Source organism: Sciurus carolinensis, chromosome 9, assembly GCF_902686445.1.
Source record: "Sciurus carolinensis chromosome 9, mSciCar1.2, whole genome shotgun sequence".
NCBI lineage: Eukaryota > Metazoa > Chordata > Mammalia > Rodentia > Sciuridae > Sciurus > Sciurus carolinensis.
In genome coordinates, this window is record NC_062221.1 from 140,558,915 (window position 1) to 140,585,171 (window position 26,257).

Genomic DNA, 26,257 nt, shown 5'->3' on the forward strand with positions numbered 1-26,257 from the left:
GGATACCACGGGGCGCGACCCAGGGCGGGCGTCCTCGGCACCACTGTCCTAGAGAACAAGTGCAAGGACACTGAGGGGCCAGGGGGAAGCCCAGGGGCCGCCGCGGCTTTGCGGGTCGTGGCCACTGGTCTGTAGAGGACATCCTCGGAGGACATCCTCGGAGGGGGCCGCGGCACTCAGCAGGGTCATGATCTGTGCCACAGACGCAGAGGCAGCGGGGCCGGCTGCACGGGGGCTGGGGGCTCCTTTCTGGTGCTTTTGGTCTTCAAGCTGCATGTGGGGAGGGAGGCGTGGTGGCCAGGCTGCGGAGGCCGGTCTCTGGGCTCCCTGCGCTGCTCACGATGGCCGCGTGGTCCTGCAAGCCGGAGACTCCCCTCAACGCCTGCGCTGCCCCAGCCGCAGGTTCTCCGCAAGGGCGGCCCTGGGCAGCAGAGCCAGAGCAAAGGGCGGAGCTGGGCTGGAGGCTGACCGCGGCTCCTCTGCCTTCGCAGCTCAGACCCCGCCTGGCTCAGACTTGGGCAGCACGAGGGACGAGAGTGCCCAGCGCCCTGGGAGCAGCCTGGAAAGGGTGAGGCTACTCCCTCGACCCTGCCCGGGGACCTCGAGCCCTGGGCACCTGCAGGTCCACTTGCTGTAACCCTAACCAAGGTCCTTGAGGACCATGAACCTTCCCATGCCCTGTCCACCCCGTGTCCTCTGCACGCCCGCCCTGTGTGCCCCTTCTCGGATTCCATGGCCATCCCAGGACTCAGGAGTGTGGCCACAGGTGAAGAATGTGTGCAGGCCACCATAACCTGTGTCCTTCTTGGTTCCTAGGGAGGCCTCAAGGGGCAAAAGGGGGAGCCAGGAGCTCGGGGCCTGCCTGGTCCAGTTGGTCCTCCGGGCCCCGCAGGCCCAGTGGTGCAGGGTCCCAACGCACAGCCTGTCCCTGGGGCACAGGGTCCCCCGGGACCTCCAGGGCCACCAGGGAAGGACGGTGCCCCAGGAAGGGATGGCGAGCGGGTGAGTGCTGTCTCCCCTGGGTAATCTGGAGGTGGGCCGGGGAGAGTGGACCAGGGCCAGGACGGCAGGTCCTCAGACCCTGGGCACCCAGAGCCAGCCGTGCTGGGACAGGAGCTGGAAGGGGGTCGGGGCTGCGGGAGCACCGAGCTCTCAGGGCGCCATCTGCAGGGGAGGATGGCTCTGGAGGCTGCTCCTGCCGCTGGGCCCAGTGAGGCTCGCCTCTGCCTTCAGACTCCGGTTGGTGCTGTGGGGAGGCCTCGGCTAATGGTTTCTCTTGCACGTTCCAGGGAGACCCGGGGGAAGACGGAAAGCCGGTAAGTCGGCTCTGCCTTCTGAGCCAGCTGTTGTCTCAGGGTCTGCGTAGGACCCAGCCCGAGGTGATCCCAGAGAAACCGTCTCAGGTGTTGGGCTGAGCGCCAGGGCAGCAGGAACCCGGGTCCTCGAGGGAAGGGTGTGACGGGCGGCCTGGAGCGCTGGGCGGGCCGCGGGTTTCTGCCTGGAAACACTCACTTTGGAGTGTCTAAGACGAGCCACTTCCAAGCGACACAGGATACGGGCCTGCAGGCCACATGGGGACGGGCTCGCCTGCCAGTGGTGGCCCCAGAAGGCACAGCACAGTGGCCTGGCCAGCCTGAAGAAAGGAGGGGGCAGGTGTCCGTGCTGGCCAGCGGGGCCATTGAGGACCACTGTGCCCTGGAGGCAGGCTGCCCCGAGAGCCGGGGCCCGTGAGGGCTGGCCAGCATGTCACCAGAGCTCCCGCGTGCAGCATAGCTGGGCCTCCGCTACTGGGCAGGAGGCGTGGCTCCCGCTGCCGGGATGCTGCACGCGGTTGCCCTGGCTCTTGTCTTGCCGGGCTCTAGGGGGTCCTCTGCAGTCGGTGTGCCACCTTCGAGTCCCCACTCTGGGGGTCCTTGGTGGCACAGCGCCATCCTGGCTTCCTGGACCGCCATGGACCCTGAAGGGCCCAGGTCCCTCTGTCTGGGATGCTCTGGGAGAGGAGCATTCAGGATGCCAGGCTCATGCTGACCCCCACTGCCCTTGTCTTCCAGGGTGACACTGGGCCACAGGGCTTCCCGGGGACCCCAGGAGACGTGGGCCCCAAGGGGGAGAAGGTGAGCATGCACAGAGGCCCCCAGCCCCTGACCTGAGGTGGGCCGGGGCCTCAGTGTGACACGTTCGTCTCATGTCCAGGGAGATCCTGGTGTTGGGCCAAGAGGACCCCCAGGACCCCAAGGGCCTCCAGGGCCACCAGGACCCTCCTTCAGACATGACAAGCTGGTGAGTCCTGTCCTCCAGCCTGGAACTGCCTCCTGTGCCTGGCCCAGAACCGCTCCTGCCCCTGACTCAGGGCTCACGGGGCCGTGGCCAGCTGTGGGTGGCCAGCATGGTGGCCCTGGACCCTCTGTGTCTTTGGGGCCAACATGGGGGTGCTCCTCACTTCTTGCTTCTTGTTGGGGGTGTCTTGTGTGTCTTCTGTGGTCTGTGGTCCGGGTGCAGCTCGGCAGGGCCAGCTGGTGCTGGGCAGGGTGGGGCCTCCCCCCGGTGACGGGCCTCCCTGCTGTCCCCTCAGACCTTCATCGATATGGAGGGCTCTGGCTTCGGCGGCGACCTGGAGAGCCTCCGGGTGAGTGGCTGCTGCCTGCCGTCTCCTTGTGCGGGTGGCACAGCTGTGGCCCCCGTGAGGCCCAGCAGGGCCCCTGAGGGGGTGGGTCGAGGCTGGTCGGGTCACCGCCGAGCTGGGCTGCGTGGGCCTGATGGTCTGTGTCTCTGTGTCCAGGGCCCACGAGGCTTCCCCGGCCCTCCTGGGCCTCCGGGTGTCCCGGGCCTGCCTGGTGAGCCCGGCCGCTTTGGCATGAACAGCTCCCACGTCTCGGGACCAGCCGGCCTTCCTGGCGTGCCTGGGCGTGACGGGCCTCCTGGGTTTCCCGGCCCCCCGGTGAGTCTGCCTGTCCACCAGTGGGGCCCTGTCCGCTGGGCACGGGGCTGAGCGCCTGCGCGGCCCCCTCCCTCACCACCCCGCCCCCGTCCTGGCCCCCACCCCCGTTCTCCCAGGTGGGAATGGACCGTGTGTGGACCCCCTTGGGGACAGGGCGCCTGCGTGGACCACCCTGCAGTTCTGGGGGTGCCCACCTGCTGCTGGCTCTCTGGGCAGGCAGGTCAGTTGAGCTCACGCTGCCTCTCTGGGGACAGTCCTCCCAGTGGGGATGGAGAGGGCCCAGGGGCAGGTGCGGCCCTGGGACCCGCTGCCCGTGGCCCAGCACGGAGGCCGGGCACCCGGAGTCATGCTGTCCTCGGGCCACACTGCTGCGGGCATGGCCTGGCTTTCACGGCTTGGCAACACAAGTCAGTGAGCACCAGGCCGTCCTCCGTGGTTCAGCTCTGCACCCCACTGACCAGAGAACACGCAGTGCCCCTGCCACACTGCCTCTTGGAATCATGTAGGGTTTCCCCAGCTACCTGAGAGCCACCTACCATGCCCCCAGGGTCCCTCGGTCACTTCTTGTCCTCTAGAGTTTGACTGGCAACTTAAAAAGAGAGAGACAAGGGCTGGTGTGGTGGCAGCACCTGTAGTCCCAGACACCCTGGAGGCTGAGGCAAGAGGGCCGCACGTTCCAGGTCAGCCTGGGCAACTTAGTGAGACGCTGTCTCAAGATGAAGCTAGAAGGGCTAGGTGCAACTCTGTGGTGGCACACCTGCCTGGCATGTGCAAAGGACCTGGGGTCAGTCGCTGGGCAGGGAAGGAAGAAGACAGAGAGATATGGACAAGTGCTGAATGCAATTGTCTCGGCACCAAGTCAGGTGCCCTGTGAACCCAGGAGTTGTCCCAGGTCCAGGGACATGCTGTGTCCTGGCCTCTTGGGAAACCTTAGCTACAGATGACCGTGTGCAGGCCCAGGTCTTCAGAGTGGCACCCAGACCCTCACTTGGCTCCTCTCTTGCAGGGCCCCCCAGGTGCTCCAGGGAAAGAGGGTCCACCAGGAAAGACGGGCCAGAAAGGCAGCCTTGTAAGTCACCTCCCATGTGCCAGGTGGACATGACCTAGCACCACACCGTGCAGCCATGTAGCCAGCGGGCAGAGGGACCCTGCATGTCTGGGGCCTGGGGACCCTGTGGAGGGACAGGCCAGGTGCCTGAGGCCGTGGGCTGGGGGCCTTGGGCCTGGGCGGTTCCTAGGACTGCAGCCAGCAGGGTGCGGGCAGAATCCAGGCCCTGGCTCTCTGGCGGCACCGGGGCAGGGAGTGACGTGGCTCCATTTGCAAAGCCTCACTTCCCATCTCCATTCTGCGTGTCAGCAGGGGCCAGGCTTCCAAGGGCTGGCACCTGGGGTCCCAGGGGGGATTTCTGTGAGTGACCCACTGGGAGGGGCCTCCTGGGGACAGGAGGAGGAGCAGGAGCCTGGAAATGCGCTCCTTTTGAATGGAGCCTGTCTCCCTGCCCAGCCCCCAGGCCCCGCCCACCAGAGCTGACCTGGGCCCGGGAGTGGCTGGGCCGGCACAGTCTGCCTGGGCCATCTGCCTCCCCTCGCTCTCGCTGGCCTGGACCTTACTGCAATGTTTGCCTCCTCCCCACAGGGTGACGTGGGCGCCCCGGGACCCAAGGTACGAACGCTGGTGCCATTCTCCATGAAGTGCCCCCAGCAGGGGCAGGGGGCGCTGTGGTCAGCGAGTGCTCTCTGCTGCTGACCACGCCCCTGCTCTGTCCCTGCAGCCAGGAGTCAGGGGCAGGGGACCGCGCTTCCCTGGGTCTTTTGCCCTCCAGTTCTGCTCTCCTGGTGAAGTGAGGGCAGAGGTGTCTCCAGTGGACACTCCTGGGGGCCTTGGGAGGGGCCGCGCACCGCAGGGTGGTCGCTGCCCAGGCCCCAGCAGGACCCTGTGGTCCCCACATGGGCTTTCCCTGGGGAGTGCACTCCTGGCCCTGCCTGTGTTCCTGATGGGCAGCGTGGCGCTCACCCGGAAGGGGAGGCTGGCCTGCCCTGGAGGCTGCCCTGAGCCTGTCCTGTCCTCCCTCCTGTGGTCCCAGCCTCCCTGCCACAGGCCTGAGGTCTGGGCCTGCCGGCCAGAGCCTCATCTGACCCAGCCAGCAGCAGCCTGCACAGGGACCCAGGGCCAGCTCCATGGGCCTGCTCAGGGGAGCGGGTGAGGACGTGGGCCTGAGGAGGAGGGGCTGCCTGCAGGCTGGGCGGGGTCTCACCTTCTCTGTGCCGGCCACCTCCACAGATGCCCAGGACAGTCACCACCCAGGCAACCCCCCAGTAAAGCCCGAGATGCCCAGGGCTCCCCTCCTGGACTGGGCGTGGTGGGTGCTGACCAAGATCTTCCCCAGCAGGCCTAAGGGGCCATCTGACCAGGGTGCATCCTGAGAGGGGTGCAGGATGGACTGGGGTGAGGAGGGAACCAGCTGGGAGGATGTGAGGGGGAGACCTGGGAGGTGGGCAGCACCAGGAGAGGCCGGGAGAGCCAGGCGGGCACTCAGACCGCCACAGGGCGCCCTCACAGAAGGAGAGGGGTGTGTGTGAAGGTGCACACGCCTGTCTCTAAACAAGTGTACCCAGGCGTGCACACTGTCTGCACACCCTGTGGTGCTCCCAATAGTGCAATGCTAAGTAAATGAACCAGAGGGCGACGGCCAAAACAAGTACTGCAGTGTCAGACTAGGTCAGAGCTGTGGTGCTCCGGGGCCCTGGACACCAGGAGGGACCTGCACATGAGGGTAGACCAGCTGGAGCCACAGGCCTCAGGCAGTGAATGACCACTGTGGACCCTCAGCCCAGTTACAACCAAGGGGGAAGTAACAGGACGCGGGTAACCAGGGTGAGAAGCAGCTGGGTGCTGCAATCCCAGCAGCTCCGGAGACTGAGGTAGGAGGACCACAAGTTTGAGGCCAGCCTCAGCAACTTAGTGAGACTCTAAGCAACTTAGTGAGACCCTGATTTAGAAAATAGAAAGGACTAGAGATATGGCTCAGTGTTACCTAAAGTCCCTCAGGGTTCAATACCGGTACCAAAAAAAAAAGGTGAAAGTAACTTTGTTCAGGAAGATTTTAAAGATTGAGAATTAGGTGGACGCAGATTGAAACCAGAGTGGAGGGAGGATCCGGTGGAGCCGGGCCTGGGCGGTGTTGGTGGATGCGGAGCTGGGCCTGGGCGGGGCTTGTGAGGGAGGAGCCCGGCCTGGGCGGGGCTGGTGAGGGAGGAGCCCGGCCTGGGCGGGGTTGGTGAATGTGGAGCTGGGCCTGGGCGGGGCTGGTGAGGGAGGAGCCCGGCCTGGCGGGCTGGGGAGGAGCCGGCTGGCGGGTTGGTGAATGTGGAGCTGGGCCTGGGCGGGGCTGGTGAGGGAGGAGCCCGGCCTGGGCGGGGCTGGTGAGGGAGGAGCCCGGCCTGGGCGGGGCTGGTGAATGCGGAGCTGGGTCTGGATGGGGCTCGTGAGGGTGGAACACCCGGCAACTTTCCTAACTGCAGCTGTGAGGGGCCAGGACGCAGAGGAGACTTTGGGCACGGGGGTTGCCGGTGGCTGCAGCCGTGGGCACTGGGCTCAGCGCAGGCACCTGCAGTCTGAGAGGGACTCTGGGCGGTCTGGCCTGTTGCCATCCTAACAGGGCAACGGGTCCCGCTCCTGCCCCTTTTGGGCCAGCGCTGGGCTCAGAGTGTCTCCCTCCCAGTCCGAGAGAGGACGGTGGTGGTCTTGGTTCAGGTGAGGACACTTGGTTCAGGGAGGTGAGCGCAGGGTGCTATACTGAGCTCCCGCCAGGCCCTGGCCCTCAGCTGGCGCTGCGGGCACCAGAGCCCTGGCACCAGGGCCTCCCTGTCCCATGTCCCCAGCGACCCTGCCCCACACCACCCTACTTCCTCACTCTGGGCTCTCTCAGGCTCCCGAGTCCCTCGGCGCTGAGTGGCAGGGTCTGGCTGGCACAAGCACTCCCAAGACAGGCCCCCACAGGCGCCTCCTGTCCCCTGCTCCCCGAGGCCCTTCCGACTAACAAAGTCACAGGGACACCACGTGACTGTCCTGGCCCGGCCACTGGGTGGGTAGGGTCCCCTGGCCCCTGTTGGCCACCCCTCCTCCTCACCTGCCACAGCTGCTCCTCCACAGCTGCCCGTCAGGGAGCCTGGGCTGGAGGTGACGGCCAGAGCCTGTGCCCGTGCTCCTGGGAGCCCACTGTGCGCTGGTGCGCCCGTGGGGTCACCCGCTGCTTGGGTTTTTGTGGACATAACTGCTTTGTACAGTCGTAGAGACACGCAGAGCTGTGTCCTTCTCTGCGTGTTTGCTCTGGATTTTCAGCTCTGTGGGGACACAGTGGCCTCTGGGATTTCCCCGAGAACCGGAGCAGAGGGCAGTGACGCTGTTCTTTGCCCTGTGCAGGGAAGCAAGGGAGACCCTGGTCCCATTGGTGCTCCTGGGGAAAGCGGCTTGGCAGGAGCCCCTGGGCCAGCTGGACCTCCAGGACCCCCGGGACCCCCCGGGCCACCAGGACTGGGACTCGCTGCTGGATTTGTGAGTCCTAGCTGCCAGGGAGCCCAGGCCTGCCACCCAAGCCTTCCCCGCTCCTGACAGCTCCAGGCTGAGAGGCTCTCTTGTCCAAGCTGTTGCCACCAGCCTGGGTTTCTGCCCCTGGTGGCCCCTGTGAGTCCTGAGGGCTGGCAGGCTGGCCCGGTGCTGGTGGCTGGCATGTGCACTGAGCAAAGGTATTCACGCCCATTGTCCAGTGGCCACAGCTGTCCCCCCCAGGCCCTCTGTCCCTCAGATGCCCCAGGGCCCATCAGGGGACAGCCATGTCCCAGCACACATGCAGACCCAGGGCAGATAAGCCACACATTGAGGGGCTGTACACGGCCTCCACCCAGCAGGGCCCCTGTCCCTGCAAGAAGCTCCCCAAGGACAGCAGTTTCCCAGGTGGCCCAGCCCCGGGAACCGCCCACTCTGCCATGGCCCCTCCACTATCCCAGGCCTCAAGGTGGGGTCCTCTCCTTAAGAAGGGACAGAGACTGAGTGTCCCTCGTGTGTCCACTCCAGGATGACATGGAAGGCTCGGGAGCTCCCTTCTGGTCAACAGCCCGCGCCTCCGATGGGCCACAGGTACTGCCCACAAGCTGGGGGTGGGGTCTAGGGCAGAACAGGCTCGAGAGGACCAGGAGCAGCCAGTCTGTGGGGCTGTGTTCCCAGGCTCCCTCCTCCCCAGGACCCTCCCTCTGGGGGACACTGTTGAGTCTAAAGTCCCAGAGCTGGGACCTGGGCCTCTCCAGAGGGAAGTCCAGGGGTGGTCAGGGTCAGTGATCCAGGACACACGGGACTGCAGGACTGGTCTTTCCCGGGAATGGCCACGTGGAGGTCTTTCTGTGACTCTGGCTTGGGGAGGTATGGACGTCCGGCCTGAGCTGGTCTGCCTCATGTGAGGGGAACAGGGTGGCGTCTGCCCGCTGCTCCGCATCCCCTGTGACCTGGGCAGAGTGGGTGGGCGAGGAGGGGCGGAGTCCTGGAATAACTGGGATTGCTGAGGAAGACATGGGCACGTCCAGGGCCCTGCGTGGCCCAACAGCAATGCCTGCCGTCTCTGGAGGTCTCCGCCCCCTGCTAGGAGCACCGGGTGCCTCCCTGGCACGTGGGTGGCCCCTTGGAGCCCACTGAGGGCGTGACAGGCAGATTTCTTATTCTGAGCAAACTCAGGAGGAATTTTAATGGGGCAGAAACACTCTGGTGGGTGTGTGGGCCCGGGCGCAGCGAGTGCTGGACCCCCAACGAGGCTCAGCCTGCTCGGGCGAGGCCCTGGCCTGGCGGGCCCATGGCTCTCTGGCCCTGGGCTCTGGGTCTGGCGACCCCTGCACAGCGCCTGCCACCTGGAGGGACTTGCATGTGTGCGTTGGAGGTCAGCCCTCCTCTTGGGATTCCACACCCCAGTGTTCACTTTCCAGTTTCATAAAGCGGAGCTTGCTTGGTTTCAGTCCCGCAGGGCTGGCTTGCACAGACCCTGGGGTGCTGGGCCGAGGACCAGCCTGCGCAGAATCTGGAGGGCTCTGGCTCCTCACGGAAAATGTTGGGTTGGAGCTGCACTGCTGGGATTGGGCTCACTTTTCCACAGGATGGCGCATCTCCGGGCAGGATGGGGAGGGGAAGAGGAGGATGGGGCAGGATGGGGGCAAGGGAGAGCTAGTCAGGGGAGGGGAGGGGAGGGGAAGGGCAGGGTGGGGGAGAGCGAGTCAGGGGAGGGGAGGGGAGGGGAGGGGTGGGGGAGAGCGAGTCAGGGGAGGGGAGGGGAGGGGAGGGGGGGGGGAGAGCGAGTCAGGGGAGGGGAGGGGGTGGGGAGGGGTGGGAAGAGTGAGTAGGGGAGGGGAGGGGTGGGGGAGAGCGAGTCAGGGGAGGGGAGGGGTGGGGAGAGTGAGTCAGGGGAGGGGAGGGGAGGGGAGGGGTGGGAAGAACGAGTGGGGAGGGGAGGAGTGGGGGAGAGCGAGTCAGGGGAGGGGAGGGGAGGGGAGGGGTGGGAAGAGTGAGTGGGGAGGGGAGGGGTGGGGGAGAGCGAGTCAGGGGAGGGGAGGGGTGGGGGGAGAGCGAGTCAGGGAGGGGAGGGAGGGGAGGGGTGGGGAGAGCGAGTCAGGGGAGGGGAGGGAGGGGAGGGGTGGGAAAGAGCGAGTGGGGAGGGGAGGGGAGGGGAGGAGACGAGTGGGAGGGGAGGGGAGGGGAGAGCGAGTGGGGAGGGGAGGGGAGTGGGGCGAGCGAGTGGGGAGGGGAGGGGCGGGGAGAGCGAGTGGGGAGGGGAGGGGTGGGAAGAGTGAGTGGGGAGGGGAGGGGTGGGGGAGAGCGAGTCAGGGGAGGGGAGGGGAGGGGAGAGCGAGTCAGGGGAGGGGAGGGGAGGGGAGAGTGAGTCAGGGGAGGGGAGGGAGGGGAGAGCGAGTCAGGGGAGGGGAGGGGAGGGGAGGGGAGAGCGAGTGGGGAGGGGAGGGAAGAGCGGGTGGGGAGGGGAGGGGAGGGGCGGGGAGAGCGAGTGGGGAGGGGGGGGCGGGGAGAGCGAGTGGGGAGGGGAGGGGAGGGGAGGGGGGGAGAGCGAGTGGGGAGGGGCGGGCGGGGGGGAGAGCGAGGAGGAGGGGAGGGCGGGGAGGAGGGGGAGGGAGGGGAGTGGAGAGGGGAGGGAAGAGGGTGGGGAGGGGCGGGAGGGGAGGGGCGGGAGAGCGAGAGGGGGGGGGGGCGGGGAGAGCGAGTGGGGCGGGGAGGGGCGGGGGGGAGAGCGAGTGGGGAGGGGAGGGGAGGGGAGGGGAGGAGGGGGGGGAGGAGCGAGTGGGGAGGGGCGGGGAGGGGAGAGCGAGTGGGGAGGGGCGGGGAGGGGAGAGCGAGTCAGGGGAGGGGAGGGGAGGGGAGAGCGAGTGGGGAGGGGGGGGCGGGGAGAGCGAGTGGGGCGGGGCGGGCGGCGGGCGGGCGGAGCCTCTGGGGAGCGGGCGGGGTGGGCAGGCTGCACTGACACCTGTCTGCTCTGCCCTGACAGGGACCACCTGGCCCCCCAGGACTCAAGGTCAGTCCCCTGCCTTTTTCTCATCCCAGGAGAGCTGTGAACTCACCTTGGGAAACTTGCGAAGTACCACCAAAGCCTGATGGGAAGTGGCCACAGGCCCCTTCCCAGACCCGGGCCCGGCCCCTCCTCTCCAAAGCTCGGCAGGCGCTTCCTGGCTCCAGGCATCCAAAGTGCACCTGAGCCTCTGTGGGAGCCTGGGGTCCCCTGTCGGCCTCAGCAGCAGGATGGGTGTCCTTGAGGACCCCCTGCCCAGACCCCAGCCCTCACCTCCCCCCAGGCCTCTGCTGGCTCCAGGCAGGGCCAGCCTGGGGACCACCACAGGGGTCAGCCAGGGGTCCTCGGCTGCTGGGCACCAGCCCCTTTCACAGCCCCTCCGCCCATCAAGCCTCCAGCAGGGGCTCAGCGGGGGCAGGTGAGGTCCGCCTCTCGGGACCCGGTCTCCTAACGCCCTGTGTTCCACCCACTCCTTTTAGAAAGTCTTGCTTTGATTCGTAAAGTGTTGGGAAATTTCAAAATGCTGGGTTTTCAGAAGGGCGCACTCAGCTTGCGTCTCTGTGGAGTCCGTGGGCTCTGCCACCAGCTTCCAGAACAGTCCAGCCAGGTGCAGCGTCAGGGCCCCGCCCGGCTGCCCACTGCCTGGGGCCTCCGCACTGAGCGGGACCTCACCTGCGATGAGCCTCCCTACCTCCACTCGCTCACAGAGCCGCTTTGTCCACAGGGGGATCCTGGAGCCAGCGGGCCGCCTGGGGCCAAGGTAAGCCCCTTACTCAGGTTCAGGAAACTGGACCCCGCGGAGACAGGGAGGGGCCCCAGGAGCCCATCCCCTCCGTGCCCCAGTGAACGGGGCCATCAGCTCCGGGATGCCGGGCCTGGGTGAGGGCGCAGTGGCACGGCCCGCCTTGCCTCCCTCCCGCTGGCCTGCCTTCATCCTTCGCAGTCGAACCCAGACTTGCTTCAGGGGGGCCTCCCCAGGACATGCGGCCCTCGCCTGGCGCCCCGAGCCCCTGGCTTCGCCTGCTGGAAGGCACAGCCCCGTTCTTGGGAGCCGCAGGCCTCTTCCCCTGCCCAGCCTCTCCTCTGCTCACCCACCACAGCTGCCAGTGGGGGGCAGGCAGCATCGCCCCTGGGGTTGAGCTAGTGACCAGCAGGAACCCGAGGGCCCTCAGGGTCACGGCCACTCCGGGCTTCCTCTTGGTGAGTCTCCACAGCCCCAGCTTTTGGCTGACATGCTGGACCCTACGTTCATTCCAGGGAGAAGTTGGAGCCGATGGAGCGCGTGGGTTCCCGGGCCTCCCTGGCAGAGAGGGCACAGCTGGGCCCCCAGTGAGTGACCATGGTGGCCCTGGGTGTTGAGGCTGAGACCCTTGGAGGGACCACCCTGGAGGAGAGCGGACCCATGAGGAGCCTCAGGGCTCCTGCGGCTCTCCCAGCCCAGCCTGCCTCCCCGTCCACCCAAGCCGCCATCCTGTTCATGGTGAGCCGTCTTCTCTCTCTGCAGGGACCTAAAGGAGACAAGGGGAGCCCAGGAGAAAGAGTGAGTGTCCAGGGGCCAGGTGGGGCTCAGGGCCCACAGGTGCACAGTGGGTGGACAGTGGGGCTGGACTTCCCAGTTTCCCCGGGCTTCGGGGTGCTGCCCTGGGGGTCTGCACCCACGTGGCCTGAGACTGTGGCAAAGACCCTCAAGTTGGCAGGGGCAGCTCTCAGGGCGGGGCACAGCATGGACTCCAGGAACCACCTCCAAGGCCGGGTGGGCTCTGGGTCCTGGCCAGGGCAGCTGTGATCGAGGGCTGGACTTGTGGCCTTCTCTTCCAGGGTGACCCGGGGAAGGATGGAGTAGGACAGCCGGGCCTGCCTGGGCCCCCTGGTCCCCCAGGACCCGTGGTCTACGTGTCAGATCAGGACGTAAGGACGCTGTGTGGGTGGGCAGCCCCCCCTCCCCAGGACAGAAGAACCTGGGTCCCTGTGCCACCTCCCGGCAGAGGCCTGCACTGTCTCAGCCACTGCGGCAGCAGCCACCTTCCCCCTACCTATGGCAGCTCGTCCTGCCTGCAGGTGACCTGGCTCAGGTGCAGGCCATCCCTCCCGGCCCAGCCACGAGCCAGGGAACAGGCTGCACTGCCCACCCTTCAGCAGGAAGCCGAGTCTCCCTGTGGGGCGAGGGACTGAGGCAGACAAGCATGTGTGGTCAGCGGCTCAGATTCCTTCCTCCCCTGGAAGGAGCTACCCTGTGCAGAGCTACAGCCGTGAGGGGTGACCAGCTGGGCTCTGGTTCCAGCTCTAGCACCATCAGCTGTGTGGCCTTGGATGCTTACTCAACCTCTCTGCTCAGTGTCATTTTCAAAATAAGGACCACTAGTTCTGGGGCACGGGTTGGATTAAGTCTGAGAATGGTCAGTGCCCTGCCTGGCTTAGGGCCATCTGAGTCCCAGGAGTGGACAGAAGAGCAGGTGGGACAAGCACAGCAGTGCGAGAGGAGGGTGGGCCAGCCCAGGGCAGACTCAGAGGCCAGGGCTGGGAGCCTGGCCAGGCCAGTGCACACAGGCACTTCGGCCTGGTCACTGGAGAACCCCCCAGGGTGGGGCCTAGGGTCAGCCAGGAGCCTGTAGCAGAGCTGGAGAAGTGAGCCAGGCAAAAGTCTCGTGGCCTGGGGACCTGTGTCCTGGGAGCCCGTGGCCTGGGGACCTGTGTCCTGGGAGCCCGTGGCCTGGGGACCTGTGTCCTGGGAGCCCGTGGCCTGGAAGCCCCTGTCCCGGGAGCCCCTGTCCTGGAAGCACGTGGCCCGGGAGCCCATGGCCCGGGAGCCCCTGTCCTGGAAGCACGTGGCCCGGGAGCCCGTGGCCTGGGGAACCTGTGTCCTGGGAGCCCGTGGCCCGGGAGCCCGTGGCCTGGGGAACCTGTGTCCTGGGAGCCCGTGGCCTGGGGACCTGTGTCCTGGGAGCCCGTGGCCTGGGGACCTGTGTCCTGGGAGCCCCTGTCCTGGGAGCCCCTGTCCTGGAAGCCCGTGGCCCGGGAGCCCCTGTCCTGGGAGCCCCTGTCCTGGAAGCCGTGGCCCGGGAGCCCGTAGCCTGGGAGCCCGCCACATCCCACCGCCCCCGGGACTCCCTGGGAAGGCCAGGTGGTGCCCTGCGGGGCGCAGGCCTCCCTCTGCCCCTTGGGGATCCTCCCGTTGCTCTCCTGGCGTGCGGTGCTGTGCGCTGATTCTGAACCTTCCTGTTTCCGTTTGCCTTCTGCTGGTGCGCGCAGGGAGCCGTGGCGAGCGTGCCGGGGCCCGAGGTGCGTGCTCTCTGAGAAGCTCGGCCACGGCCGCAGCTGCTGGGTCAGATGGCGGGTGTCCTGGGGCGTGCGGCCCCGGGCTGACGCGCCCCTCTCTCTGCAGGGCAGGCCGGGGTTCGCAGGCTTTCCCGTAAGTAGCCCACTGCCGAGCTGCGGAGCAGCGTGTGAGCTGGCAGGCCTCGTGAGGCACAGGGGTGGGCAGAGTCCCTGTCCTGGAGGACACCAGGCAGTAGCAGGATTGGGGGCCTCTGCCTGTGGTCAGTCAGGACCTTGTGATGCTGGTGCCAGACCCAGAGCAGCCACAGGGCAGGATGTGGGGGTCCTGGGATCTCAGTGGACCCTGGTTCAGTGGGCTGGTCATTCACACCTGATCTCCCCTCCAGGGACCTGCTGGACCGAAGGGCGACCTGGGCTCCAAAGGCGAGCAGGGCTTCCCGGGACCCAAGGTAGGGGCTGGGCGCCATCTGCAAGCTCCTGCCACCAGCCAGGGTGGAGCAGGGTCGTCACCCATGCCTCAGCCAGAGCCAAGATGTGCTTTTGGTGGCGTCTGCTTGACCCAAGGGATCGTCTCCATGTGCCCAAGTGACCCGTCTGGGGCAGGCTGAGCCCTATCACAGCGGAATGTTGCCCCTGTGACCCCTGAGCCGGCGTGTGGCCAGCTGCTGCTGGGGCCGTGTCCATGTCCGTCAGTGGCCTGTGCCTCACTGCAGTCCAGTTTCGGGGGTTCTGTGTGAGGCCTTGGGGGCACTGCTGCCCTGAGGCCCCTGCTTTGCGAGGAGCCCTGACCTGCACTTCCTTCCTTCCAGGGTGAGAAGGGGGAGCCTGGCGGCGTCTTTGGCCCTGACGGCAGAACCCTGGGCCCTGCCCAGAAAGGAGCCAAGGTGAGCGCAGCACCTCCACAGGCCTGGGTTCTGGCCCTGAGGAGGCAGCGCAGAGCGCTCGTCCTCCGGGAGAGGCTGGTCCGGCGCACGGCCTCTCCGCACAGGCTTGCTCAGCCTTCCCAACCTGCCTCCTCACACTGCCCTGTCCACCTCTACAGCCACGTGGGGCATGTCCTTAGCCCGACACCAGGGGCCTCCCCAGGAGAGGACAGGGCCGAGGGCAAAGGAGGGGAGGTGTGCAGACCAACGGGCGTGGCCAGGAAGGAGGTCCTGCTGGTGGTGTCCAGGGCCCAGCAGAACCAGCCACCTGGGCTCCTGAGCCTCGGACCACAACCCTCGAGGCGGAACAGCAAGCACTGAAAAACTGAAAGTAAAGGCAGCTCCGTCCCCGCTGGGCACCGAAGAGCCTCAGCTTAGCCATGGTGTCCCAGGGCTGCTGCCCAGCCAGGCCTTACCCATGGTGTCCCTGGGCTCTGTGCCACAGCATCAGTGTCCCTGGGCTGGTGCCCAGTGCTCACTGTCCCTCTGTCCCTGTTGGCTGAACCCACCTGCAGGGAGGTGGGATCTCGGCCTCACTCAGCCGCTGGCTCCTCTGCCAGCCTGCGCAAGGCTGGTCAGGACAGTGTCCAGGGGCCTATGCCCTGGAACCCCCTCAGCGGCACCCCATAGCAGGCCTGAAGAGTGGCCAGCTCTCTGGCCACCTTGGGGATAGCTCTCACAGGCCTGCGGGGGGAGCACAGCCCTTCGGTTGGGGTGGGCCAAGATGTTGGATCCCCAGGCCCAGAGAAACTCATGTCCCCTGGCTTTACCTTGTGTGGACCTGAGGTGACCCAGCCAGGCCCAGCAGAGGCCTCGAGCCTCAGGTCCAGGGCAGGCCCAGTCTGTGCAGCGGCCCGGCACAGAGCCAGTCCAGAACCCTCCGCTGGGTCTCCTGTCCTCCCTGGTGTGGCTTGCAGCCAGCCGCCACCCCAGCTTGTCCACGTGGCTCAGGGACACGGGGGGGGGGGGGGGTGCCACCACCTGACGGTGCCTCTGTTTTCTGTCCAGGGAGAGCCAGGCTTCCGAGGACCCCCGGTGAGTCGACCCTCGCTCCTCTGCACCCAGCGCACTGTGCGGGGGTCGGAATGACCTCGTCCCTTGCCTGGCTGCTGGGCACGTGGCCGCAGCACTGTGTCTCAGCTGCAGCCATCGGGCAGGATACAGTGCATGGCTTCTCACCTCGGGTGGCCAGGGCCCTGGACCCAGGCGGGCCCTTCCCTGGGCCTCGGAGCCCCTGCTGTGGGGCGGGGTGGAGCCTGCAGCTCAGCGCATTTCCTCTCTGCAGGGTCCATATGGGCGGCCTGGGCACAAGGGCGAGATCGGCTTTCCTGGACGGCCGGTAAGCACGTGGTGGGCAGCAGGTCAAGCCTGATGGGTGCAGGGAACCCTGACCCACTGCAGGGTGGGCCGCTGCCCTTCTCCTGAGCAAGCCCAGATTGAAGTGGCCGAAGGATGTCCCGGGCCTTGTCCAGGGGGACTCAGGCCAGAGGACGCCGGGGTGTTAGGCAGCCATGGGCCGGGTCCTGCTGAGTCCTCCTCCTCCCCGTGCTGGAGCAGGAAGAGGGGCAGGGCCAGAGCAGCCCAGAAGGGGCTGCCAGTGGGTGCGCCAGGCTGCGCTGTGGCCCCGCGACCTGGCCAGGGTGGATGCGGAGTCTGCCACAGTCCCCTGTGCTCTGCCAGGGTCGCCCTGGGATGAATGGGCTGAAGGGAGAGAAAGGAGAACCCGGAGATGCCAGCCTCGGATTTGGGATGAGGGTGAGTATCTTGTGGCGGGGGGACGGGGATGACCAGAACGGCCAGGGACAGGAGTGCCTGGCCAGATCTGGGGGCCCAGCTCACCCGTCAGAGCTGCTCCGAGCGGCTAGCACAGTAACCAGAGTGCTGGTCCTCTGACACACGCTTACACAAGAAACCGTCTGCGGGGACGCACACTGTAATGCACACTCATGCACATGCGTGCATGCTCACACACATAGGTGTGTGAGCAAGTACACCCACACTTGTATGCTCACACACACCTACCTGGGGTACTCACATGCACCAACATACGTGTACGCACACTTGTGTGCCTTTGTACACATGTGTGCACATGAATTCACACAAGTGTGTACTTACACGAGTGTGCTCATCATACACGGGAAACCCAGACATACACACGTGTGTACACACACAGAGACGAGCACACTCATGCACACGCACACAGACAAGCACACTCACGCACACGCGGGCATGCTTGTATACAGGGAAGCGTGTGACATGACCCAAGCCCACTGGGAACGGCGTGGCCACTGGGGTTTCTCAGGAGGCCCCATGCACGGGGTCTGGTGTGCCCTCCGGCCTCCACCCAGCTCAGACTTGTGGTGACTGCCCCACGTGAGCCCAGGGTCTGTCCAGTGCTCGCCGTCGCACAGGGCGTTTCTTGTGCTTCCCTCCGAGACTGTGGCCACGAGCCACGGGCTCCCCGCAAGTCACGGGGTCTGCCTCCTGGAAGCATCTGCCTCCCGCCTGACATGGGGGGCACACGGGGTTCTGGGCGTTAACCACCTTTCAGGGAATTGGCTCCTCTGTCTTGGTCACCGCTGGTCCTTCATCAGGCTTCACTCCTTCTGGACTAGAACCTGGCTGCACCATGCAGTCAAGAGCCCGTGTCAGGGGCAATGATGGGTCACACTGGTCAAAAGGGAAGAGATGGGCTCTTGGATTTTGTTCAGTGATGTTGAAAATCAGATCAAGATGGCTGCGTTCCTTAGGAATGCTCTTACCTTGGGATGGCAGCCCTCGGGTGGCTCCTGCGGGTCAGGCCACCCCACTTGCCTCTCCACCTGGCTTCCTCCTCCCTCCCTGGTCACATCACACAGCTGCTCAGAGGGCCACCACAGGCGGACAGGCCCACAGGAGCTGGGCTCACGCCCATTCCTCGCCCTGCACCCAACAGCCCCTTGGAGGGAGGGTGCTTCCTGAGTGGCACCTCCTGTGCTGCAGAGACTGAGCTCCCTTCAGAAATAAACCAAGACCCAGTTTAATCCACACACACACGAAGGCTCGCAGTCATGCGCCTGAGTCTGCAGCCGACACGCAGGAGGTGGGTCTGCACTCGCCCTCCTCTGTCCGTGTGGCTCCTGCCTGGACGTGGCGAGCCAGCGGTCGCCATGGCCTCCTGTTTGCAGCGTCCATGGCCTTCAGCCCTCTGGGTTCGCTGACTTCGCCCACACCTGCCGCCCCAGCTGTTTCCTGGCTGTGACACTGATGACCAGAGCTTTCTGTCACCCACAGGGAATGCCTGGCCCCCCGGGGCCTCCAGGGCCCCCAGGACCCCCGGGGACGCCCATCTACGACAGCAACGTAAGTCTCCAGGGCACTCGCAGCCTCCAGCTCTCCTGCGCCACCCTCCTCTCCTCTCCTTGGCCTCCAAGTCCCGTCCCGAGGCCTCTGGGGTGGCTAGGCTGGTGGGCCGAACCTGGACTGTGAATGAGAAGGTGCCCCCAGGAGGAGCCACGGCCGGAGGGAGTGTCCTGGTGGGCCCAGTAGCCGAGAGCCCGGGGCTCCTGCTGGGGACGGCTGAGGTGGCCTCTCGGAGGGGCCTGGGCCTCTGGGTTCGGGGACCCAGGGTGGCCTTGGTTTCCAGCACATCGTCCCTCATAGATCATCGCTGTCCTGTCCTTTGCAGGCCTTTGTGGAGTCTGGTCACCCTGGGCCTCGGGGATTACAAGGTGAGCTCCTCCGGCAGGCTGCAGAGGTGGGGGTCTTGCTCGAGGATCGCACGCTGCGGAGCGTCCAGGGGCAGACACACCACCAGCACCCCTCCTAGTCATCACAGCCCCCCCAGCAGGGGTTCCTGGACCCAGCCATGGTGGTCCTGCCACTTGGGTGGCCACCCATCTTCTGTCCTTGGTCTGGGCTCCTCAGCACAGCCTGGCAGGGGTGGACCTGCAGGGTGGACCTGGAGGGTGGCATGGTCCCCATACCTGCAGGGTGGATCCTGGAGGTGGCGTGGTCCCCATACCTGCAGGGTGGACCTGGAGGGTGGCCTGGTCCCCGTACCTGCAGGGTGGACCTGGAGGGTGGCCTGGTCCCCGTACCTGCAGGGTGGGGCCTGGCATCTCTGCTCCTCAGGACTCCTGCTCTGACTGTCCCCACGGTGGCTGTCCCTCACTGGTCTAGGCCCTCTCTCTGCTCGGTGCCTCGGGTTGGGGACACGCATGGAGGGCCCTCAGGTTTTCCTGATGGTTCTGGGTCTCTCTTCCTCCAGGGCTGCCAGGACCTTCTGGACCAAAGGGTGACAAAGGAGAAGTGGGCCCGCCTGGACCCCCAGGTGAGTGCTCTGTGTGCCCCAGGCCCAGGGTGTGGTGGGCAGCTCCTTCGGGAGGGTTCTGGGCCCTCTCCATGGGGGTTGCTGTCTGACCTTGCTCTGGAGGGAGGAAGCGCTTTCCCAGGCCATGAAAGCTGAGTGATCTGGATTTGGGGACACCTGGTCAGCCTCAGGGCCAGGACCTGGGAGGGCCAGAAGGACAGGGGCCCAGCAAGAGTTCCCCATCATCCCACCACTGTGGAGCAAACAACTGCCCCCTCTGCAACCCAAGGCTAGACCCAAGGGGGCACTTCCTGAGATGCCCACCCTCCCATGGTTGGTCGCAGAGAGCATGGGTGTCTGGGGTCAGCACAGGGGCCCTTCTGTCCAGGGGCTGCACCGGGCCAGCCCTGAATAAGGCCATCCAGGTGGATCCCAGCACTCCCTCTTCCCAGCAGGTAGGGAGGGTTCCCTGCTGGATCTCTGGATGACCTCAGCTGAGACTAGCCAGGCAGGCTAAGTGGAAGGGACAGAACTGCAGAGCTGCTGGGAGTAAGCACCATGGACGCCAGAGCAGAGGCCGGAGGAACCGGTCAGCACGGCCTCTGGTTGGTGCTGCCTCCTGGCTGGGAAGCAGCCCAGGCAGACAGGGAGGGAAACACAGGTGGGTGGAGCAGCAGCATCTTTCTGAGAAGCCAGATCCTCCAGCGTCTGCAGACGGCCCCTGGGTTCTGGCCAGGAGCAGGCAGACCAGCCAGAAGAGAAGACGTGGTGACAGTCCAGTGTGGTTGTCACTGGACAGCCAGAGAGAAGCCACCTCGGAGGCAGAATGGCCCGAGGAGAGATGTGGAGCACTCTCCCCCTGCACAGGATGGGCAGGACAGCTGGCTGAATGCGTAAGGCCTTGGGGCCTTGCTAGGGAGACTGCCTGGACCCCAGCTGGCCAGGTTCAGCCACCTGCCCACGTAGGCAGTCGCCAGCCACCTGAAAGACTGGACGAGAAACCAGCTTCTTTGTCCCTGGTCCCATGGAGGCGGTCACGGAGACCGTCACCATTTACAGAAACAGAAGCCAGGTGGGCACACAGAGGGCCAGCATGCCGTGCTGGCCCAAGGGCAGGCTCTGTTTCAGCAAGACCATATGGTTCCAAAATATCAGGAAAACAACAGAATCCCACAGCCAGGGAGATCCTTCCAGATGAAGGCGACGTCAGCTGTGAGCCAGCCGCGACCTAACAGGGACAGTCTCTTCTCGGGTACAAGGACATGGGGCGCCCTGAAGGGAGGGGAGGGAGGTGGCCTCCGAGTGCCAGCAGGAGCACAGGCTGCTTTGCGTGGGGATCAAGCCCAGGTCCCCCGCCCACTCTGGGAAGCAAAGTCCCAACTGATATCTAGCCTAATGTCAAAGGAGAGTCAAGAAGAGAAGAGTGTGCCGCTGGGCATCTGGTGGACAGGAGATGGCCACACATGAAAGGATCCAGAAGAGGGGAGAGGTCACTGGTGATGGGCACCTACTGGGGAGCAGGAGCAGAGTGAGTGGGGCCCAGACCCCCCTCCACGGGCCAGCAGGCAGATGGTCACTGCAGACAGACGCTGGGTGGGATCAAGCCCGACACCAGGGGCCTCCCCAGGAGAGGACAGGGCCGAGGGCAAAGGAGGGGAGGTGTGCAGACCAACGGGCGTGGCCAGGAGGAGGTCCTGCTGGTGGTGTCCAGGGCCCAGCAGAACCAGCCAGCCGGGGCTCCTGAGCCTCGGACCACAACCCTCGAGGCGGAACAGCAAGCACTGAAAAACTGAAAGTAAAGGCAGCTCCGTCCCCGCTGGGCACCGAAGAGCCTCAGCTTAGCCACAGCCTCCCAGGGCTGCTGCCCAGCCAGGCCTTACCCATGGTGTCCCTGGGCTCTGTGCCACAGCATCAGTGTCCCTGGGCTGGTACCCAGGCAATGTCCCAGAACTATCCGCCTCTGGTGACCAGTCCCTGCCTTGCCCAGGAGGCTGAAAGCAAGTCTGCAGGCTTCAGGAACAGTAGGCACAGAGGCTAGCGAGCGTGGGCAGTCCACACCAGCTTGCCAGGACCGCCATGTAGCTCCACACGTCCATGGGTCCAGGAGAAGCTAGGAACACCAGGTGCAGTGGGAACGTGGAGCCACACGCGGAGGTCCGGAGCTGGGGCCACCCTCCCCGGGGCCACACGCGGAGGTCCGGAGCTGGGGCCACACTCCCCGGGGCCACACGCGGAGGTCCGGAGCTGGGGCCACCCTCCCCGGGGGCACAGCCCTCGCCCTGCTCTGCAGGACTCTGGCCAGGCAGGAGCCGCTGCTCAGGGCCTTCTTGACTGACAGCAGGTGGGGGGCTCAGGGAGGGCCCAGAGCTGGGGCTCCTCTGGCTGAGGGTCCTCAGGGAGCATGGGAGATGCTGCCCCAAGGTCACTGCCCTGAAGCAGTATGTTTCTTAGCCTCCTGCTCAAGATGTGGAACAAACAGGTTCAACGTGAGGGGAGGGCATTGGAGGTCAGAAATGAATGAAGGAAATGTGACGCTTTGCATGGAAAACAAACAGGATCAAGGCATCCAGACTGGAAGCGCGTCCTTGGAGAGGCTGAGTACCCACCCGCAGGCTCCCCTGAGCCGAGCGGACTGCGCCTCCCTCCCAGAGGGCACTGGGCTCCAAGATGCTGGCTGGGCTGTGCTGCAGGGCCGGGCAGCCCAGGGTCCAGGAGGGGCCCTGCAGTTCTACAGAGGGTCTGCCCACAGGCCCAGCACCAACAAGTAGATCACCCAGCCCACTGGGTATAAAGGCAATTTAGGAAAAGCAATGGGGAGTCTGAAGCAATTCAAAATGGATGTTGAAAAGGCACCATTAGCAAAAATATCAAGAAATATCAATTAATTAGGAATGAATTTAATAAACCTGCACACGTTTTCTGTACAGAGAAACACAAAACCTGCTAAGGGACACGAAGACAAATGAGGGTGACCCAACGCTGGTGCCGCTCACCAGTCTCCTCCCTCTCCTCCCCTCTGCAGGACAGTTCCCCTTGGACCTGCTCAGCCTGGGAGCCGAGATGAAGGTGGGCGGCTTCGCTGGCCAGGCTGGGGAGGGCGTTCAGAGTGCTGACAGTCCATGTCAGACTGGCCCCCACCCCTTGCCCACCCCCACGAGGGGAGCTGACCCAGAGGGGCGCCCTCAGGACCCTCCAGGTTTGGGGGACTGGGCCTGGGCTAACTTAGCAAGAGACGGGAGGTGAGCCCTGTCCTGTGGTGAGCACCCGAGTGGGGGAGGCCTCCTGTGGCTCGTGGGGCCAGTGTCTCCGTTGCCTCCCATCCAGCAGCAGAGCTCTCAGAACAGCATGTCCCTCTGCAGGGAGAGAAGGGAGACCGAGGAGACGCCGGACAGAAAGGCGAGAGGGGGGAGCCTGGGGCCAGCAGTGGATTCTTCGGCTCAAGTGTGCCTGGACCCCCAGGTCCCCCAGGCCCACCCGGCTACCCTGGGATGCCGGTAAGCCTAGGCCCCAGGCTGGCTGAACGTCCACATGGCACAGGCCGGTGCAGACACAGGTCCACCTAGCTGTGGATGCCACCCAGCTGAGGCGTGTCTGCAAGCTCACGGCCCGAGCCACCCACGCCGTTGTCCTGACGTTGGGGGCGTGGCTGTCCCCTCCCGGGTCAAGTGCAGCTCCCAGGGTGGGCACAGGGGCCCAGACACCTGCCATCAATGGCTGCCCTCCTGCCACTGTCCCTGGCTTTGAGCAGGACTGACCAATCCCCAGGGTGAAGGACCTAGTCTGCCCTGAGGATTCCAGGGAACATGGACCCTGCTTCTGCCTGGGGTCCTCAGGGTCCTCAGGGTCACTCCTGTCCGCGGAGCTGCTCTTCAGCATGGTGCAGTCAGTGATGGGGGACAGGGAGGTGACGGGCTCAGGGGCCATTCCCACTGCAGGGGACCCCAGCTGACCCGCCCGGGCCATGGCTGTGCAGGGCAGGACAAAGCATGTTGTGGTATCATCTCCAGGGTCCGAAGGGAGAGAGCATCCGGGGCCAGCCTGGCCCACCTGGACCTCAGGGACCTCCTGGCATTGGCTATGAGGGGCGCCAGGGCCCCCCTGGCCCCCCTGGCCCCCCTGGCCCCCCAGGACCCCCGTCGTTCCCTGGCCCTCACAGGCAGAGTAAGTCTGCGGGCGTGGGGGGCGTGGGGTCAGGCCTGGGCTTGGCCTGTTGGGGCTCCTGCAGGGCCACCTGTGTGGCTGCCTGTTTCCACCTTGGCTCTTCTCTCGTAGCTGTCAGTGTCCCTGGCCCCCCCGGCCCCCCCGGCCCCCCCGGCCCCCCTGGAACCATGGGTACCTCTTCAGGGGTAAGCATGCTGCTGGCTGGGGTGGGTGGACCTGGGATGGTCCAGGGGGAGGGCGGCTGGTCGGGAAGTGCCTCAAGACCCGTCCCCCGGGGTGCAGAGCCATGGCGGAGGGAGCTAGGCCCCATGTCGGTCACGCCTAGGACCTCCCCTGGGTGGCCACAAGGAAAGGCCTGGCTGCTCCCTCGGCCCACTGTCCCCAGAGTACTCCACTCACCCAGGCCCAGAGCCACGCCAGGGTCCCTGCTCCCCACCCTTGCCCGGGGCCCCAGCAGGTGCCAGTGGGCAGCAGGAACCCAGGCAGACTTGGGTCCCACAGGTGAGGATCTGGGCCACCTACCAGACCATGCTGGACAGGGCGCGAGAGCTGCCCGAGGGCTGGCTTGTCTTCGTGGCCGAGAGGGAGGAACTCTATGTACGGGTCCGAGACGGGTTCCGGAAGGTTCTGGTAAGTTCTCCGGGCAGCACTCCCCCTGTACACAGGGCTCACAGGGCACTGGGAGATGGCAGGCCCGGGACTTGCGGGAAGGACAGCAGGGCGCCTGGCGTCCAGCTACAGCAGTGCCCTGCCATGTGTGCCTGGTGACTTCTAGAACATGGTCAGACCACCGTTGAGCAGCCTCAGGTGAAGGCAGAGGAGCGCACGGTGCCACCTGTGCGTGGGCCGGGCCCCGAAGCTCTCGTGGGCTCCTGAGGCCCAGCCTCGCAGTCCTGAGGAGGCAAGACCCTCTGTGGAACGAGGCGTCAGGCCCCTCTGTCCTCCAGAGCCACAGGCTGCAGCGTGGCCCGGCCAGCAGGGGCTCTGCCTTGTGTCCACATGGTGTGTGGTGAGCCCTGCTGTGGGGTTGTCCTTGGGCACACGGGGCTCCTGTCACACACCCAGCCTTGGCCCGGAAGACGAGGCCCACCCTTGTTCCTGCTCCCCAGGACCAGGAGGGACACAGTCAGTGCCCCAGGGCTGTGGGGCTGCGTCTTCTCTGTGGCAAATGGGAGGTCCAGTGTGGGCCACCTGTGACCCAGACAGCCCACTCACCCTTGGGAGCTTTGTCCACACTGAGCTGACTTCAGGGAGTCCCCCCACTTCATTGCCAGCCCCCAGGCCTAGCCAGACCCTGTGGTGCCCCCAGAACCCATCTGGCCAGGGACAGGCTGCAGGGTCAGCAGCAGACGGTGACCGGGTGTCCACCTGCACCTGGTGCTGGGCTGCAGCCCGTCCTGCTCCTGTGAGCTCTGCTCTGGGGAGGAGTGAGCAGGTGGCAACGGGCTGTGGCCATGTCCAGTGACCTGCTGTTGCCTTGCAGCTGGAGGCCCGGACACCCCTGCCCCGCGGCGCGGTAAGGAGCAGGGCTCTGCACGGCTCTGGGGGCTGGAGGGTGGGCCCAGAGTGCCAGCTGGCACGTTTCCAGAATAACCCCTGGTGCTTGAGTCCTGGAGCCGACGTGTGCCACTCAGGCTGTCCCTCCTGGGAGGGGTCGCGCGGTCCCGGGCGGCCAGTGCCGCCACCTTGCTGGCTGTCCTGAGGACACTGCCGCTGGCTTGAGCTGTGCCTGCACTTTATTGCCCTCCTCAGCCTCGATGTCCTTGGGGCCAATATCGTCACCTGTCCTTCCTCACCTGGAGTGCCAGGCATGGGAATAGGCATGCCAGGCAGGCCCCAGGGTGGTGGGTGGATGGATGGGCATGCAGATGGGTGGGTGGTGGATGGGTAGATGATGGATGGGTGGGTGGACTATTGGATTGGTACCTGGATGGACAGGTGGACGTGTGGGTGAACAAGGGATGGCTTAGGGATGTGGTGTGCCGGGCTGCTGGAGCCTGTATGCTCATGGGTTCGGCCGACTCTGCTCGGCCATTCGTTTGTTCATTCAGCAAACAGTGGCGGCCCCCCCATACTACGGGAACCCATGATACCCCCCTGCTAAGCCCACAGTGTGGGCAGCTGTGGGGACGGTGTGAGGGGGAGCTCGGGTGCGCCAGGTGTTCAGTGTCCTGGGGAAAGGCGAGGGAGGAGCCAGGGCTGGCGTCGTGGAGGTCACCTCCCTGAGGGGACCAGCAGAGACTACAGGAACTGAATGCTGCATGGTCAGAGCCTTGGCTTGGGTTGCAGGGGGCTGTGGCCAGCAAGCACAGTAGTCTCTGAACACAGTGGGCCTGGGGTCCCTGAGCAGAGAGTGAGTCTGCCCCCTCAAATGTCCAGGGCCGGTCGGCCTCCCACCCTGCTCCTGCAGCACGCCCCAACGTGCCCCCAGGGTCTGGTGTGGCTCCCTGCTTACCACCTTGAAGCCAGGCCCTCTCCAAGTGCACCAAAGCAGTCAGGGGAAGAGGGATCTGGCAGGGGCAGCCGGTCCTGGTGTGCGGGAGCCCTGCACAGACTGCCCTGGGCCTGCAGGACAATGAGGTGGCTGTCCGGCAGCCCCCTGCGGTGCAGCTGCACGAGAGCAGCCCACACCCCCGGCGGGAGCACTCCTACTCCACCGTGCGGCCCTGGCGAGCAGACGACATCCGGGCCATCCCCCCGCACCTGCCGGACCCCCAACCCTACCCCGGAGCTCCGCACCACCACGGCGCCTATGTGCACCTCCGGCCGACCCACCCCACAGCCTCACCTGCCCACACCCATCAGGACTTCCAGCCGGTGGTGAGTGACCCCCGAGTGGGCATGTGTCCACCTGGCCCCTTGGTCCTCGGGGCAGTGCGAGGAGGTGTGGGCCCACCACCGCTGCCAGGGAGGGTTCCTGGGTCTGGGGCACTGTGGTTGGGCTTCTGACTAGACAGGGCCACCCATGGTGACCATAGTTCAGCCTGAGGCTTGTCCTCTAGTGACCAAGTGTCTGTCAGGCCCCTTGAGGTCCAGGAGGCTCTGGGGTGTCAGAGGGGCCCGCACAGCCACTCGGGCCATGCTCTGGACCCGTCAGGCTGCGCTCATGGGGAGG

General features: G+C 65.7%; 1 protein-coding gene across 1 annotated transcript in view; it reads left to right on the forward strand.

Annotated features, from left to right (window-relative positions):
- Positions 1–26,257, forward strand: part of Col18a1 (collagen type XVIII alpha 1 chain) — a 53,900-nt gene that overhangs the window by 24,475 nt on the left and 3,168 nt on the right. The window contains 33 exon segments of the mRNA XM_047565548.1: positions 492–568; positions 817–1,002; positions 1,290–1,316; positions 2,052–2,114; positions 2,194–2,280; positions 2,573–2,626; positions 2,780–2,938; positions 3,945–4,007; positions 4,575–4,601; positions 7,362–7,493; positions 8,013–8,075; positions 10,471–10,497; positions 11,216–11,251; positions 11,749–11,820; positions 11,996–12,031; positions 12,310–12,399; positions 13,741–13,770; positions 13,874–13,900; positions 14,154–14,216; positions 14,577–14,651; positions 15,699–15,725; positions 15,976–16,029; positions 16,371–16,445; positions 17,964–18,032; positions 18,358–18,400; positions 18,940–19,002; positions 22,004–22,047; positions 22,341–22,475; positions 22,989–23,142; positions 23,254–23,327; positions 23,644–23,772; positions 24,626–24,658; positions 25,714–25,962. Coding sequence (XP_047421504.1) covers positions 492–568; positions 817–1,002; positions 1,290–1,316; positions 2,052–2,114; positions 2,194–2,280; positions 2,573–2,626; positions 2,780–2,938; positions 3,945–4,007; positions 4,575–4,601; positions 7,362–7,493; positions 8,013–8,075; positions 10,471–10,497; positions 11,216–11,251; positions 11,749–11,820; positions 11,996–12,031; positions 12,310–12,399; positions 13,741–13,770; positions 13,874–13,900; positions 14,154–14,216; positions 14,577–14,651; positions 15,699–15,725; positions 15,976–16,029; positions 16,371–16,445; positions 17,964–18,032; positions 18,358–18,400; positions 18,940–19,002; positions 22,004–22,047; positions 22,341–22,475; positions 22,989–23,142; positions 23,254–23,327; positions 23,644–23,772; positions 24,626–24,658; positions 25,714–25,962 — 2,543 coding nt within the window.